Raw genomic sequence first — 17,269 nt, forward strand, 5'->3', positions numbered from 1 at the left:
ATTCCTAATACAAAATAGGCACTCATTACTTTCCACTTTGTATTCTTCCTTCCACACTAGATTTTAAAATTAATTTTATTACCATTATAGGATTATTGGCTCAGTAAGATTCATTTGTGATATCTAATCTACAAAGTCTAGAAATATAGACTGCTATCCCTGCTATTATACTTGATAAGCCAGTTTCTAACTGGCTTATCAAAATGACATGACAATAACAAAATCATCAAAACAATGTGTGAGAAATAGTGCCACAAACCAAGGTCTCAGGGAAAACAGTTAATTACTGTGTATTACTTTTCCCATTGTTTTTACCTTTATTTTATATTAATCTGTTTTCAGAATAAAACAGGAATGTTATTTTATGTTTCTAAGGTTGTGTCATTTCATCTATAGACATTTTAATTAGGTAACCCAATAACTTAAAAATCTTAAAATTTACAAATTAACATAAATTTTAAAAATGAATGCAAGAAGAGCTGAATAATGAGTAGAAGGTAAGTTAAAGAGTAGGAACATTATCTCTGCATAAATATAGCTAGAAAATATTTGTCACTTTAACATACCAACTTTGTAGCTACTACAGAAACTCCACTGCTCTTTCTCTAGTAAAACCATGCCATCTGTCTTGTCTCCGCTCATGCCCCATTTCCTCTTTGTAGCACATTCCAAGTATTCTGTCTCACAATGATATCTTCCATTCCTCTTCATGAACCTCATCTTTGGATTTAGTCCTATGTTATTATGTGTTATATAATATTTATCTCCCAAGAAGATTTCACTTTTTTAGAGAACTTCTCATGCATTTCTCATGGAACATGGCATAGTGCTAAACATAAAAGACACTCAAACACTTCCTTAAGTGAATAGACTAAATGATTTCCATGAATTATATTTTACTTCAAGCTTCAATTGTTGATTTTCTCACCTCACTCAAAATGAAGATGCAAACATCATAAAGCTTTTAAAAAATCTTAGACTGGCCACAATGAAAGGAGATTATCAAAAAGGTCATCAGCAAATCATCAGAAGTCTTCAATATGAAAAAACAAGGTGATTCCTTGCTCTGCTTGCCAATGGTAAGGCTAAAGGACCTACAACTGTGCCTTGCTGCTAGATAAAATCCCAACAGGCAATCTAGGAAGTATGCTCTTTATATATATCAAAGAAGAAAGAGAAAAAAAGAACAGATACCCTGAGGCTGCCTCTATCTGTGTCTTCTTTAACCAATTTATTGAAGTTCAAAAGAGAAGGACTATTTACAGAATTCCATAGCTGAACCATATGCAATATACTGATTCAATAAATACTATTTCCAATATCATAATAATAGCTAATATTTTTAACCCTTTCTTTCATGTCTACATTGTTAGTGTTTTTCAGATATCATTTTATTAAACTCTGATAACACCCTATATAAGATAAATGCCAAAATTATCTTCATTTTAGACATCAGAATATATATAAAGCCAGAATGTATAACCAGATCTCTTATGCCAAAGCCCCAGGGACACCATCATCTATCATCACAAGATTCAATTATCAATAAGTACTACAAGTATTTGGGTTCTCTTCCAAAACTTTTTTATTTGAACATGAAAAATTAAAAACAATACATGAAATCAATGGTATCAAAAAAAGGGGTGACACAAGGGGATCTCCAGGTTCTGAGGTAGCAAGCTGAAAGAAATTGGATTAAAGCCAGTTGACCAAGGTTCCCATCACCACAGCAAACAAGCATCAGAGGGGGGAGAGAGAGTGGTTAAATATGGACCTTATTGGCAGGAAGACTAAAGTATCATTTCCCCACAATCCCTAAAAAGTTTATAGGCAACTCAGACTTAACTGACATTTGTATTCATTCCTCATACAGGCCACATGCCATTCAGATTTATAGGATTTCAGCAGAAAATAAGAACTCTAGAAAATGCTGTTATTGTAGGACTTCAGGCTATGCATTCATTACCTGTTAAATACTGATAACCTCCCTCTAGCATCCAAAGCCAGCTTAAGAAAAGAGAAAAAGATCTAGAAATTAATGTCTAAGAAGAATTTTCCATACAGTTTCACTTGTTCAACTGGCAGAAATCTCAGGCAGCATTTAGCTATCACTATCAGCATTAGTGTTTAATGGTCTGAAGTCAGCCTTAAGAAATCATTCTTCTGGCTTTCAGGTTTAGTCTTGTGACAATGCAAAATTAAATATCACTAGATTGATAGTATTTTAAGCCTAGGGGCTTATTTACATCGATACTTAACCATGTTAATTAGATTTCTTCCTTTTTTTTCCTTAAAAAAAGGAAGGAAGGGATTTGAGGGCTTTAAAAACAAGTGAAAAGTGTTCAGGTTAAGAGTTTTCCACTGAGAAAGATCAAAGTCTGCAAACATGGGAGTGGGCTCCACTCAGTGTTGTCATCTTAAAATCATCTGCGATATAGCAATTACGCTACTTTATTTACAAGGAAACTGACCCAAAGAACGTCAGCCAAAGGAGTTTGAAATGTACAGCAGAGTGTAGGTTTTTACAGGCACTCAAATGTATCCACTTGCAGGCAGAAAGTCGTGACTTCCCACAGTTTAGGTAAGGCTGCGGTGGCAATCTCTACGTAGTAGGTCAAAGGCAAAAAGGCTCCCCCAGAGGAGGTGCGGGCGAGCAGGCGGGGAAGCAAGCTGGATGGCTCCAGGAAGTGGGTGGGGAGGAAGCTGCCCGGTTTGGAGCCAACTGTGCCAACCTCAGGTTTGCATAGCCTAGCAGAGGGAATCCTGGGCCACTGCGCGCATTGGTCAGAAGCGCTTTTGGCAATGCTGTGCTCTTCGATTCCTGTCATCACCCAACCCCACAGCTCGAGCTTGGGACGTGAAAAAGGGCTCGTAAAGTGGGCGGCGGCCAGGGGTTCCCGCCGCTGAGTCACAGCCCAGCCAACTTTTACAGCATTTCCCAGAAAGAAAGTCTCAGTCCCATATCCCACCATTCGCTCCTAGTTCTGGCTCTTCGCTCTGCGACTCGACCCGGCGGTGATTCGAGACCCACAACTGAGCTATTTCCCTCTCATAGCGCAACTTCTCACCCTCGCAGAGCCTCGGCGTACCCTGCGCGCTTGCCAAACGCTACCGACCCAGTAGATGTGGGGGCAAAGGACGGAGGGGAAGGGCTGCGTCCTCACCTGCAAGACACTGACACCTCCACTCGCGTGGCCGGGATGGCCGTGCTCAGCTGGTTTAAATCCCCGAGGCCCGCGGAGCTGGTGTAGCGGCTGTCCATCTTGAGAGGCGCCGTGGAATTGTCTGGCACCCACATCCAGAGCTCTGGCCGATTGAGGGCTCCTAGCCCAGCTCTAGACAAACAGCGTTGGGGATTGAGGGTGGAGGCAGAGGAAGGAGGCGGAGGCAGTTCGCGGAAAGGGGGAGGCCGAGAAGAGGCGGATCTCAGGGTAAAGCCGCGAGGGAACAGGCCCGCAGAAGCTGAAGCTGCTGAGGAAGTGGCGCACAGGGCTTTCGGCTTCCCTGCCCCCTCAGCCCGAGCTGAGGACACCCCGCGATCCTTTACTCGCTCTAGGCTTCAGGCTCGGCGGAGCCACTGGGCAGCCTAGCGGGGTTGGGGGCATCAGACACAGACCCCAACCGTCTAGTAGAACAACCTCTGGCCGGCTTGGCAAGCGGTTTGTGTTTTATCCACGCGTCTTTACACCCGCGCCTGTTCCTAAATCCCGCGTCATAAGCCCACCCCTTCCCATTTACCGGGGATCCTCATCTCGCCCTCGGAGTCCACGGAGGTCCTCCCATACACTGTGCCCTACAGCAGATGAGCCGAATCCGCGCTTCTGGACTGCCCACTCTCGGCCACTTAAGGGTTGGGGACAATGAGGCAGACTTCGAGACGATCTCCAACCTTCTCTAAGCAGTGGTAAAGTAACAGATCAATATAGGGAACAAGCCGAGAGCAGGAGAAACCTAAGGTGGAGCGAGGGGCGGGGAGGGATACTATTGGGGATTTTAGGGAGCAATCTGATTTCCCTCTTCCCTCAGTTCTTCGAAATAAGGGCGGGGGGTGCTAATGTCTATAATCCTTTTACCGTCTGGACTCTCCTGCGCCCCCTTGCTTCCAAATGCGTGGAAGTTACGCCCTAAAACCTGACAGTCACAACAAAATAGGACTCTCAACCGGTAAGACCTGAATGAAGCTGCACAGATAAAAACAGAACTAAGCTGGAGTGAGCGCCACCTTTGGGGAACTGTTTTCTGGGAAGGCCAGACTTGTACCAGTATGCAGAAGCTGCAAAGGGAGGTACCCGCAGCCCAGCTCCCTTGCCGCGATCTTTATTATAGGCATGTTCCCTCCTGCCTAGCTCAAGTGCCTGCTTGTCCCTGGACGGTTGCCACCAGGGGGAGACAGAGATCAGCACTCGGAGTAGTGCAAAAGCAGGAGAGGGGCGGGGACTGGAGGAGGGACGATGAGTGTGGACATATCCATCTTCCTTTATAGCACCAATAACTGAGTTGCCAGCTGGCAAGACTGACTCAGGGGGCAAACCGTTTTCGTCGTTGAGGACCTGCCCTACGTTGTAATATTTTAATACACTGGGAGCCACCTGACTAGAGAATCTATAGAGTTGCAGATGAGGATGTGTGGGTGCAGTCTTGAGGCTTTATGCTCCCAAGAATCCTTCCCACGTTCCATTCTTGGTTTCCTTTCCTTTCACCTCCCCCCCCCACCCCGCCCCCGCCACCCAGCACTTGTCACCCTTTAGTTAGTTAAAAGTTCTCTGTTCTTCTTTCCCTTTCCCTGTTTGGAGATGCCCTAAAACTCTAGACATTTCCATTGTGCTACCAAAATTAGTTTTGGGAAAGAGATTTAAGTGTATTTTTTTAAGCTAACCATACTTTTATAGAAGCCTATTGAAGAAATAAATGTAAGACCTGTTCTGTGTTTAGTAATCATGAAAACATGTTCTTGTAAAATTCTTAATCAAAGCATCTTTTAAAGACATTTTAAGTATTTCAAGAAATGTAGGGTTTATTCTGTGAAAGTTCTTAAAGTTGGCTAGTTATCACTAGATAATCATATTCAGATGAACATCAATAATTCTAGAAGAAATGTAAACTGCCATTTTCTTGTTAGATAAAAGAATCATAGAATTTCATCTTTGATTCTTCTGTATACATAAAGTTGTCCTGTCAGATTAGTTATTTAAAAACAATGCAAAGGTATTTATTGGACACATATAGGCCGTAAGGGATGCTTGAAATTTGACTAAGTAATGATGGAGCCAAAGATGGAGAAGCTCTATACCATCAGCAAAAACAAGACCGGGAGCTGACTGTGGCTCAGATCATGAACTCCTTATTGCCAAATTCAGACTTAAATTGAAGAAAATGGGGAAAACCACTAGACCATTCAGGTATGACCTAAATCAAATCCCTTAGGATTATACAGTGGAAGTGAGAAATCGATTCAAGGGATTAGATCTGATAGACAGAGTGCCTGATGAACTATGGATGGAAGTTAATGAAATTGTACAGGAAACAGGGATCACGAACCATCCCCAAGAAAAAGAAATGCAAAAAAGCAAAATGGCTGTCTGAGGAGGCCTTACAAATAGCTGTGACAAGAAGAGAAGTGAAAGGCACAGGAAAAAAGGAAAGCTATACCTATTTGAATGCAGAGTTCCAAAGAATAGCAAGGAGAGATAAGAAAGCCTTCTCAATGATCAGCGCAAAGAAATAGAGGAAAATAATAGAATGGAAAAGACTAGAGATCTCTTCAAGAAAATTAGAGATACCAAGGAAACATTTCATGTAAAGATGGGCTCAATAAAGGACAGGAATGGTATGGACCTAGCAGAAGCAGAAGATATTAAGAAGAGGTGGCAAAAATACATGGAAGGACTGTACAAAAAAGATCTTCATGACCCAGATAATCATGATGGTGTGATCATTCACCTAGAGTCAGATATCCTGGAATGTGAAGTCAAGTGGGCCTTAGAAAGCATCACTATGAACAAAGCTAGTGGAGGTGATGAAATTCCAGTTGAGCTATTTCAAATCCTGAAAGATGATGCTGTGAAAGTGTTGGCACTCAATATGTCAGCAAATTTGGAAAACTCAGCAGTGGCCACAGGACTGGAAAAGGTCAGTGTTCATTCCAATCCCAAAGGAAGACAGTGCCAAAGAATGTTCAAACTACCACACAATTGCACTCATCTCACACGCTAGTAAAGTAATGCTCAAAATTCTCCAAGCCAGGCTTCAGCAATATGTGAACCGTGAACTTCCAGATGTTCAAGCTGGTTTTAGAAAAGGCAGAGGAATCAGACATCAAATTGCCAACATCCTCTGAATCATTGAAAAAGCAAGAGAATTCCAGAAAAACAGCCATTTCTGCTTTATTGATTATGCCAAAACCTTTGACTGTGTGTATCACAAGAAAGTGTGGAAAATTCTGAAAGACATGGGAATATCAGACCACCTGACCTGCCTCTTGAGAAATCTGTATGCAGGTCGGGAAGCAACAGTTAGAACTGGACATGGAACAACAGACTGGTTCCTAATTGGGAAAGGAGTATGTCAAGGCTATGTACTGTCACCCTGCTTATTTAACTTACAGGCAGAGTACATCATGAGAAATGCTGGACTGGATGAAGCACAAGCTGGAATCAAGATTGCCGGGAGAAATATCAATAACCTCAGATATGCAGATGACACCACCCTTAGGGCAGAAAGTGAAGAAGAACTAAAGAGCCTCTTGATGAAAGTGAAAGAGGAGAGTGAAAAAGTTGACTTAGAGCTCAACATTCAGAAAACTAAGATCATGGCATCTGGTCCCATCACTTCATGGGAAATAGATGGGGAAACAGTGGAAACAGTGGCTGACTTTATTTTTTTGGGCTCCAAAATCACTGCCCATGGTGACTGCAGCCATGAAATTAAAAGATGTTTACTCCTTGGAACGAAAGTTATGACCAACCTAGATGGCATATTAAAAAGCAGAGACATTACTTTGCCAACAAAGGTCCGTCTAGTCAAGACTATGGTTTTTCCATTAGTCATGTATGGACATGAGAGTTGGACTATAAAGAAAGCTGAATGCAGAAGAATTGATACTTTGAACTGTGATGTTGGAGAAGACTCTTGAGAGTCACTTGGACTGCAAGCAGATCCTACCTGTCCATCCTAAAGGAGATCCATCCTGAGTGTCCATTGGAAGGACTGATGTTGAAGCTGAAACTCCAATACTTTGGCCACCTGATTCAAAGAGCTGACTCATTGGAAAAGACCCTGATGCTGGGAAAGATTGAGGGCAGAAGGAGAAGGGGATGGCAGAGGATGAGATGGTTGGATGGCATCACTGACTCAGTGGACATGGGTTTGGGTGAACTCTGGGAATTGGTGATGGACAGGGAGTCCTGCCATGCTGCAGTCCATGGAGTCGCAAAGAATCAGACATGACAGAGAGACTGAACTACTGAACTGAATTGAACTGAACTAAATGATGGAGTTAAGAAGATGTGATTCAGGTGCTGTGTGGCCAGCAACTGTTGAATGTGTCAAAATTGCTTTGCTACATTGAGTTAAAGTGAGAGCTGAACACTCAGGTGGAAAGTATAAGAGGCTTTTGAAGCTATGGTGAAGAAATAGGATTGCTGAGCTTGGAGTCAATGGGTTAGAGTTAGAGTTGAATCCAAGGATATGGGTGAACACTCCAGGGAAAAAAGGAGAAAGAAATATAAAAATAAGAATCAAGTAGGATGAGTATCTGCCCTGCATGAAAGACAAAGAAGGATCCCAGAAATGGGTAGGGAAGAAGCACTTGAACAAATAGGAAAGAAAAAAGAAAACAAGACAAAGATACTAAGGAAAAGGAAGAAGAGGCTCTCAAGAGAAAAAGACCAACAGGATCATTGTAGCAGATCCTGCAGAGGTCACATTACTGCCTTGTGTTTTTCTGATGCTGCACTTGCCTCATTCTCTTACTTGGACAATTACTGATATTACAAAATACTAAAGATTTTCAGTTATTATTCCAGGTTTATTTTTCAGATTCTTCTGCTGAAATGTTTCAGGAAGCTCACCTCTAGCCCCATTTTACTGCCTTGAGCATGAAGCCCACCCCATTCCGGAAGTCATTAGTGCAAAAGCTACGCATCCAGTAAGTAATTGCATTGCTGAGGACCTCACACAGAAACAAGCTTTCTGGCATTTTATGGCCATAATGTGTAAGGAACTAATGCCTAATTTTTAAACCTTATTTAGACCTTTCTTAGAGCAAGGCAGATAGGCATTAATTAGTATATGGTCAGAGTATACTCTGGTTTCTTACCTGCTTGGACAATTAGAAGATGCATTAAAATGAAAGTTTTATTGGAAACTAGAGAAGTATACAAGATAAGTATATAAATCTTACATATTTAATACTTTAGTGATATTAACACTTAGCACCTTTTTTGATATATTTTAAAATAGTTATTTCAATGGAACTTCCCCTAATGCTCAAGAGATATGGGCAAAATTCTGTAATTCACAAAACTGTTTCATACCTTAACAATTGCTGTTAAATTTACCATGATTTGTCACATTAAATGGGGTATTTTCTATTCAAATTCAAATAATTAAATCACTGTGTTTCTCAAGTGAGTCTCTTAGAATGTTGTAAGTTAATAGAAATAAACATGGATTTTAGTTTTTGATGCTCAGAAAAAGTTTACATAGACACTGACAATGATGATTTTGTTTTAAGAAGAAGAACCTGAGTTATTTATTCTAGGAAAATGTGTTGCAGTTTAGTTTCTGCTTTAATTAAAGATAATTTATGGCATTTATTAAGCTCCTCCTTAGTTAAAATTCATCCATCAATGGCTGTCCAAGAAATCTTAACGTTTTAACATTATAATATATTCCTGTTTTGCCTATGGATGTTGAGGGACCAAAGCCCCATAGATATATTCGCCAAATAATATTGATGCTGTTAAAGAGATTCATAGTAGGAAATCAGTCAGTTGAGACCCACACATCTTATTGACTGGAGTCAGGCTTTTTTATTTTGAGGTCTTGTTTTGCAAATATAGACAGTAAAGCAATAGCCCGTTTAAGTCAAAGCAGCTTATTTAGATGGCCTCACAGTGACTCTGGACTTTTCAAATGCTGTTCTAATCAGTCCATGTTACTGAAAATTATCTTGGTGAATGAAGAGATCTGAATCTTACAAAGTCCTACATTTAACTCGGCAATAGTTTTCTAATGAAACCATTTGAGATGCCCTTTAAAAACACTATTTTAGAGTGTTAAAAGTTCAAATACTTTTTACAAACTCAGTGTTCATGTATTATACTCTGAAGGTTATTTTATTTTTACAAAAGCAATCAAATAGAATTCAACATTTTAAATTAATTTCCTAAAACAGAAAAAAAAATGACCAACATCCCAATAGAAAATAATGAGCAGAGGACAGAAATAATTAGTTCACAGAAAGGAAATGAAATAGCTCTAAAATATAAAAAATGATGCTTAACCTCACAATGTTAAAAAGCAATTCAACAGTAGATGAAGATACTACTCTTTCCTAGTATACAAGTATTGTCAGACTGAGAGACACCCTCATACATTTTTGTTAGAAGTTTAAATTGTATGAGCCTTAAAGAGAACAATGTGATAATAGTTATCCAAATTAAACATAGTTTAATTGGATATCTATTTGAAAAAGTAATAAACTTTAATCCATACCTTATACCGTATACAAAAAATTACCCAAAATATATCATATATCTCAACATAAAACCTAATATTATAAAATTTCTAGAAAAAGACATAAGAGAAAAATTTTATGAACTTGAGTTAGGCAAAGATTTCATAGATATAATACAAAAATCATGATCCATAGAAGAATACACTATTACAGTGAACTTCAAATTAAAATTTTCCTTTTCTTTGAAAGATATTATAAAGAAAATAAAAAGACAAAGCACCCACTGGGGGAATATTTTACAAAATATATATAGATCAATAACATACACCCAGAATATACAAAGAACACTAAAAATCTATAAGAACTAACAACTTCACCAAAGATTACAAATAGCAAATAAGAACATGAAAAAATGCTCAACATTATTGATTAGAAAACTATAAATTAAAACCGCAACGAGATACCACTACACATTTGTTAGAATGTTGATGTTAGAGATTTACCATACATAACATTGACAAGGGTCTAGAGCACCTGGAACTCTCAAATACCTCTAGTGGGAACATAAAATGATATAACAACTTTGGGAAACAGTTTGGTAGTTCCTTAAAAGTTCAACATAGAGAAGTTGACCAAGATGGTAGTGTAGGAGTACATAGAACTCAATTACCTCTGTGAACACATCAAAAATGTGTCTATGTGTAGAATAAATGCCACTGAAAACTAGCTGGAAACTGGCAGAAAGACTGCTTTATAACCAAAGGTGTAAGAAATACTCACACAGAATTGAATAGTAAGGGAATAAATGTGATCGGGTTGGGACTTTTGTCCTTGGGAGAGGACTCAGAGTAAAGGGGAAAATACACTTGTGGAGGTCTACCCTTGGGAGTGAGCTATAAGCCATATATTGGGTGTGCCAGCCCTCAAGTCAGACACGGGGAAGAGGATCCCCCATGGTTTGTTGGAGGGAAACTTAGACTAACAGGAGGGCTTTGGGAACCTTGAACTCTGCTCACGAGGAGCATATGAGCACTGGCTTGCCACTGAGGCAGACGAGAGAGGGCAGACTGTTCCAGTGACTGCCTAGTTTCCCATGACTTTCCTATGTGTGCCTAAAGTTAAACTGAGTGAGAGTTCAACTATGGGACTCAGAGGTGAATTGGACCAGGGGTAGTATCTGAACACACTGCAGGTAGCCATTGCAGTTGCTTGCACAGATAGAGTTTATAGATGGTCTCAAACTTTGACAGCATCCAGACAGCCAGGGCCCATAACCACATACATTCTGAGAGCCCACACGACCCTGCATGCCCTAGAGAACAATGCCACAAAGGAGTGGGAGCAGTGGAAGCTGGGGTCAACAGCTGTGAGATATAAAGGAGACTCAGATACAGTGGGTCTGACATTGCTGGTGGTTGCAGAGACTGCACAACAGAGGCAGACCAAACCTCTGTCTGAGGCCAGCCCATCATAGCTCATGTCCTGTTACAAGCCAAAAGCCCACATGGACCTCTCTTACTGCAGCGTTGCTACCCTCTGGTGCAAGGATACTTGGAATCCAAGCCCAGCGTTTCTCATGATCTACTCTGCATATAAGTTAAATAAGCAGGGTGACAATATACAGCCTTGATGTACCCCTTTTCCTATTTGGAACCAGTCTGTTGTTCCATGTCCAGTTCTAACTGTTGCTTCCTGACCTGCATACAGGTTTCTCAAGAGGCAGGTCAGGTGGTCTGGTATTCCCATTTCTTTCAGAATTTTCCACAGTTTCTTGTGGTCCACACAGCCAAAGGTTTTGGCGTAGTTGATAAAGCAGAAGTAGATATTTTTCTGGAACTGTCTTGCTTTTTCAATGGTTCATAAGATGCTGGCAATTTGATCTCGGGTTCATCTGCCTTTTCTAAATCCAGCTTGAACATCTGGACGCTCACGGTTCATGTACTGTTGAAGTCTGGCTTGGAGAATTTTGAGCACTACTTTACTAGTGTGTGAGATGAGTGCAATTGTGTGGTAGTTTGAGCATTCTTTGGCACTACCTTTCTTTGGGATTGGAATGAAAACTGACCTTTTCCAGTTTTGTGGCCACTGCTGCATTTTCCAAATTTGCTGGCATATTGAGTGTAGCACTTTCACAGCATCGTCTTTCAGGATTTGAAATAGCTCAACTGGAATTCCATCACCTCCACTAGCTTTGTTCATAGTGATGCTTCCTAAGGCCCACTTTACTTCACACTCCAGGATTTCTGGCTCTAGGTGAGTGATCACACCATCATGATTATCTGGGTTGTGAAGATCTTTTTTGTATAGTTCATTAAGATAGCTTAAGCAAAACGTTTTCATAAGGAAAATGCATTGGTTAGCCCAAGGTTTGAGAAAATTTAAGTTCATACAGAACCAGATGTTCTGAACCAATAGAGAAGGAAAAAAGAAAAAGTTTGCCACTTGCAGTTTATTTCCTCTTGCTGCCTGGCAACCTCTGGCCTTCTTACCTGTTAGCCCTCTCAGAAACAGGAATGCTAACTGAATTTTGAAAAAGAATAAATAAACACAGTGAGAATTTTAACAAGGAGCTAAAAAAAACATAAAAAGAATAAGTCAGAATTGAAGAATACAGTAAATAAAATGGAAAACAGAGTAGAAGGAATAAACAGCAGAGTAGGTGATACAGAACAACACACAAATGATCTGGAATTTAGAATAATAGAATTCACCCAATCAGAATAGTACTAACAAAAGTAACTTTACAAAATGATAGCAGTTTAAATGATGTTTGAGATAACAGGAAACAAACCAACATTTTCATTATAGCGGTTCTAGAAGGCAAGAGAAAGAGAAGGGAGTTGAAAATGAATTTAATGAAATTATGGCTGAAAAATTCTCAACCTGAAGAAGGAAAGAGATATCCAGGTTTAAGAAGCACAGAGGGTCCCAAATAAGATGAACTGAGACAGACCCATGCAGATACATATAATTGAAATGCTAAAGGATAAATATAAACAGAGATTTTTACAGGAAGCAAGAGAAAAACAAAAAGTTGTATCCAAGGGAGTCCCCATGAGGCTATCAGCTGACTTTTCCACAGAAAATCTGAAGGCTAGAAGGGAGTGACATAATATATTCAAAGTGCCAAAAGGGAAAACCCTACAACTTAGGATACTCTGCTGTGATCCCATGGACTGTAGCCTACAAGGCTCCTCCATCCATGGGATTTTCCAGGCAAGAGTACTGGAGTGGGTTGCCATTTCCTTCTCCAGAGGGTTTTCCCAACCCAGGGATCAAACCCGGGTCTCCCACACTGTAAGCAGATGCTTTACCGTCTGAGCCACCATGGAAGACAGATAACTGAAGGAGAGATAAACAGCTTCAAACAAGGAAAAACTAAGAGCTCATAAATACTAAATTAACCCTAAAATAAATACTAAATTAACCCTTGTGGCTCAGTGGTAAAGAATCCACCTGCAATGCAGGAGACTTAGGAGATGTGGGTTCAACCCCTGGGTCAGCAAGATCCCCTGGAGGAGGGCGTGGGAAAAAACTCCAGTATTCTTGTCTGGAGAATCCCATGGACAGAGGAGCCTGGCAGGCTATGGTCCATGGGGTCATAAAGAGTTGGACATAACTGAAGTGACTTCACGCACAGAACCCTAAAAGAAATATTAAATGCTGTTCTCAAAGTGGAAAATAAAAAACTATAATAAGAGTTAAATATCTATTGAAAAGGCTAAATTTCTCTATGAAAGGCAAATATATAATAAAGGCTGGAGATTGATCACTTAAATAAGATAGTATTAAGTTTAAAGATAAATACAAAATAAAGTATATCTACAATAATCAGTGAAGGGATAAACATGATAAAGTAAAATCAAAACACAAAATGTAGGAGAAGGGGGTTAAAAATGTAGCTTTTTTGGAATGTGCTTGAATTTAAAGGAATACCTATTTGAAACAAATAGATCTAGTTATAGGTCCACATAATGAACCCCATAGTAGTTCAGTTCAGTTCAGTCACTCAGTCGTGTCTGACTCTTTGCGACGCCATGAACTGCAGCACACCAGGCCTCCCTGTCCATCACCAACTCCGGAGTTCACCCAAACCTATGTCCATTGAGTCAGTAATGCCATCCAACCATCTCATCCTCTGTCGTCCACTTCTTCTCCTGCCCTCAATCTTTCCCTGCATCAGGGTCTTTTCCAATGAGTCAGCTCTTTGCATCAGGTGGCCAAAGTATTGGAGTTTCAGGTTCAACGTCAGTCCTTCCAAAGAACACCTAGGACTGATCCCTTTAGGACTGACTGGTTGGAACCCCATAGTAATCACAAATCAAAACCCTACAATAGATAATGCAAAATGAAAAAGAAAGGTGCACAAGCATACAACCAAAGAAAATCATGAAACCACAAGGAAGAAACATAATGATGAAGAAATGAACAGAGAAGAACTACAAAACAAACAGAAAACAAGTAACAAAATGGCAGGCATTGAGAACATACCTATCAATAATTACTTTAAAAGACAATGGACTAAATGCTCCAAGCAAAAGATAGAGGATGGCTGATTAAATGAAAAACAAGATCCATCTGTATATTGCTCACAGGAGACTCACCTGAGAACTGAAGATTCACAGAGCCTGAAAGTGAGAGAATGGAAAAAGTCATTAGATGGAAATGGAGATAACAAGAAAGTGGGATTAGCAATACTCTTAACAGGCAACATAGACTTTAAAACAAAATCTTTAACAAAAGACAAAGAGTATTATACTATGATGAAAAGATCAATACCAAAATAGGATATTACACTGGTTAATATAAATGGACCCAATAAGGAGCACCTAAATATAGAAAGCAAATGCTGATGGACATTAAGGGAAAATTGAAAACAATACATTAAGAGAAGGGTACTTTAATGACCCACTTACCTCAATCTACATATCATCCAGACAGAAAACCAATAAGGCAACAGTGCTCTTAAATAACATAATAAATTTTTGGACTTAATAGATATCTATAATACATTTGATCCAAACCAGCGGAATACATATTCTTTTCAAGTGCACAAGGAACATTCTTCAGAATAGATTATATGTTATCCCACAAATCACATCTCAACAAATTTGTGAGGACAGAAATTATATCAAGCATTTTTTCTTGACCACAATGAGTGAAACTAGAAATCAATCACAGGAAAGAAAATGGGAAAAGTACAAATGCCTGTAGACTAAACACAGTAGCACTAGAAAACCAAAGGGCAATGAGGAAGCAAAGAGGAAATCATAAAATACCACAAGACAAAAATGGGATGCAGCAAAAGTGGTTCAAAAAGGGAAGTTTTAGAATAGTGACTGCAGGCCTACCTCACACAAGAAAAATCCACTATACAAACCTAACCTTTCAACTAAACGAATTAGGAAAAGAAAAAGAATGAAAGCCCAACGTCAGCAAGAGAAAGGGAAAAATAAAGATCAGAGAGGAATAAATAAAAGAGACTAAAATACAACAGAAAATATCAAAGAAACTGGGAGCTCTTCTTAGAAAATATAAGCAAATTTGATAAACTATATCCAGGCTCATCAAGAAGAAAAGAGAGGGGACCTGAACAAATAAAACAAGAAATAAAAGAGGAGAAATCACAACCAATACCATAGAGATACTCAGCCATTAAAAAGAATACATTTGAATCAGTTCTAATGAGGTGGATGAAACTGGAGCCTATTATACAGAGTGAAGTAAGCCAGAAAGAAAAACACCAATACAGTATACTAACACATATATATGGAATTTAGAAAGATGGTAACAATAACCCTGTGTACGAGACAGCAAAAGAGACACTGATGTATAGAACAGTCTTATGGACTCTGTTGGAGAGGGAGAGGGTGGGAAGATTTGGGAGAATGGCATTGAAACATGTAAAATATCATGTATGAAACGAGTTGCCAGTCCAGGTTCGATGCACGATACTGGATGCTTGGGGCTGGTGCACTGGGACGACCCAGAGGGATGGTATGAGGAGGGAGGAGGGAGGAGGGTTCAGGATGGGGAACCCATGTATACCTGTGGTGGATTCATTTCGATATTTGGCAAAACTAATACAATATTGTAAAGTTTAAAAATAAAATAAAATTAAAAATAATAATAAAAAAATGAAAGGAAACTATGATTTAACATAGTTATGCCAAAATTTTTTTTTCAATAAGAATTTTTTTAAGTTATATACCAATAAAATGTACAACCAAAAATAAACTGGCAGTTTCTTGAAACATACAACCTTTAGAGCTGAATCAGGAGGAAATAAACAATCTGAGCAAACTGATCACTAGTAGTGGAATTGAATTTGTAGCAAAAATCTCCCTGCAAACAAAAGTTCAAAACCACAGACCTTCCTGGTGGTACAGTGGTTAAGAGTCTGCCTTCCAATGCAAGTATTCAAGTTTGATCTCTGGTCAAGGAACTAAGATCCCACATGCCATGGGGCAACAAAGCCCACACATCTCAATTACTGAGCCCACTCACTCAAGAGCCCATGTACCACAACTAGAGAAAGCCCATGTGCATCAACAAAGAGCCTGTGCTTTGCAATAAAAACAGTGCAGACAAAACTTTTTTGTTTAAAGTTCAATGCCAAATGTCTTCACACGGGAATTCAGTGGAACACATAAAGAAGATCTAATACCCATTGCCAATCTGTTCAGAAACACTCATTCTGTAAGGTCACCATTGCAATATTTTCTTGGATCTATCTCCTAAGGCAAAATAAGTAAAAGCAAAAATAAACAAGTGAAACCAGCTTAAATTTAAAAACTTCTGTGTGGCAAAGGAAACCATTAATAAAATGAAAAGGTAACCAACTGAATGGGAGAAATTATTTGCAAATCATATGACCAAGTAGTTAATATTCAACACATATTAACAGCTCAGAAGACCCTCATTAAGAAATAAGAAGTAGACATTTATTCAAAGAATATATACAGATGGCTAACAGGTACATGAAAAAAAGTAAACATCACTAATCATCAGAGATACACAGATTAAAAAAAAAAAGTGAGTTATCACTTCATACCTATATATATGGCTATCACCAAGAAGTCTACAAATAACTAATGTTCATGAAAATGTGGACAAAATGGAACCCTAGTACACTGTTGGTGGGATTGTAAATTACTGCAGCCAGTATGGAACACAGGAAGAGAAATTAAAGGAGATCTACCATATGAGCTAGCATTTCCACTGCTGGGAACATATCCAAAGAAAATGAAAATGCTATTTCAAAAAGAAGCAAGCATCCAAATATTCATAACAGCACTAGTTACAATAGCAAAGATATGTAAGCAATCTCTAAGTACCCATCAAAAGAGAAAGAAAAATGTCACATTTACACACACTAACGGAATATTAATTAGCCATTAAAAATAATGAAATTCTGCCATTTGCAACAGTGTGGATGGACCTAGATATTATTATGCTTAGTGAGATAAGTCAGAGAAAGACAATATGTTATCACTTGTGTGTTGAATCTAAAAAATAAAATAAATGAATGCATAGAACAAAACAGAAACAGACTCACAGATATAGAAAACAAACTAGTAGATGCCAGTG

General features: G+C 39.2%; 1 protein-coding gene across 1 annotated transcript in view; it reads right to left on the minus strand.

The window, feature by feature from the left end:
• CPNE8 (copine 8) overlaps positions 1–4,103 on the minus strand; it is a 294,507-nt gene extending 290,404 nt beyond the window's left edge. Inside the window, exons 1-3 of the mRNA XM_055580543.1 lie at positions 4,074–4,103; positions 3,739–3,894; positions 3,165–3,335 (exon numbers count right to left, since the gene is read on the minus strand). Of these exons, the coding sequence (XP_055436518.1) occupies positions 3,165–3,298 (134 nt within the window). The 5' untranslated portion in view covers positions 3,299–3,335; positions 3,739–3,894; positions 4,074–4,103. The remainder of the gene's footprint in view (positions 1–3,164; positions 3,336–3,738; positions 3,895–4,073) is intronic.
• Between the last annotated feature and the right edge of the window lie 13,166 nt (positions 4,104–17,269).

This window comes from Bubalus kerabau, chromosome 1, assembly GCF_029407905.1.
Source record: "Bubalus kerabau isolate K-KA32 ecotype Philippines breed swamp buffalo chromosome 1, PCC_UOA_SB_1v2, whole genome shotgun sequence".
In the NCBI taxonomy this organism is placed as follows: domain Eukaryota; kingdom Metazoa; phylum Chordata; class Mammalia; order Artiodactyla; family Bovidae; genus Bubalus; species Bubalus kerabau.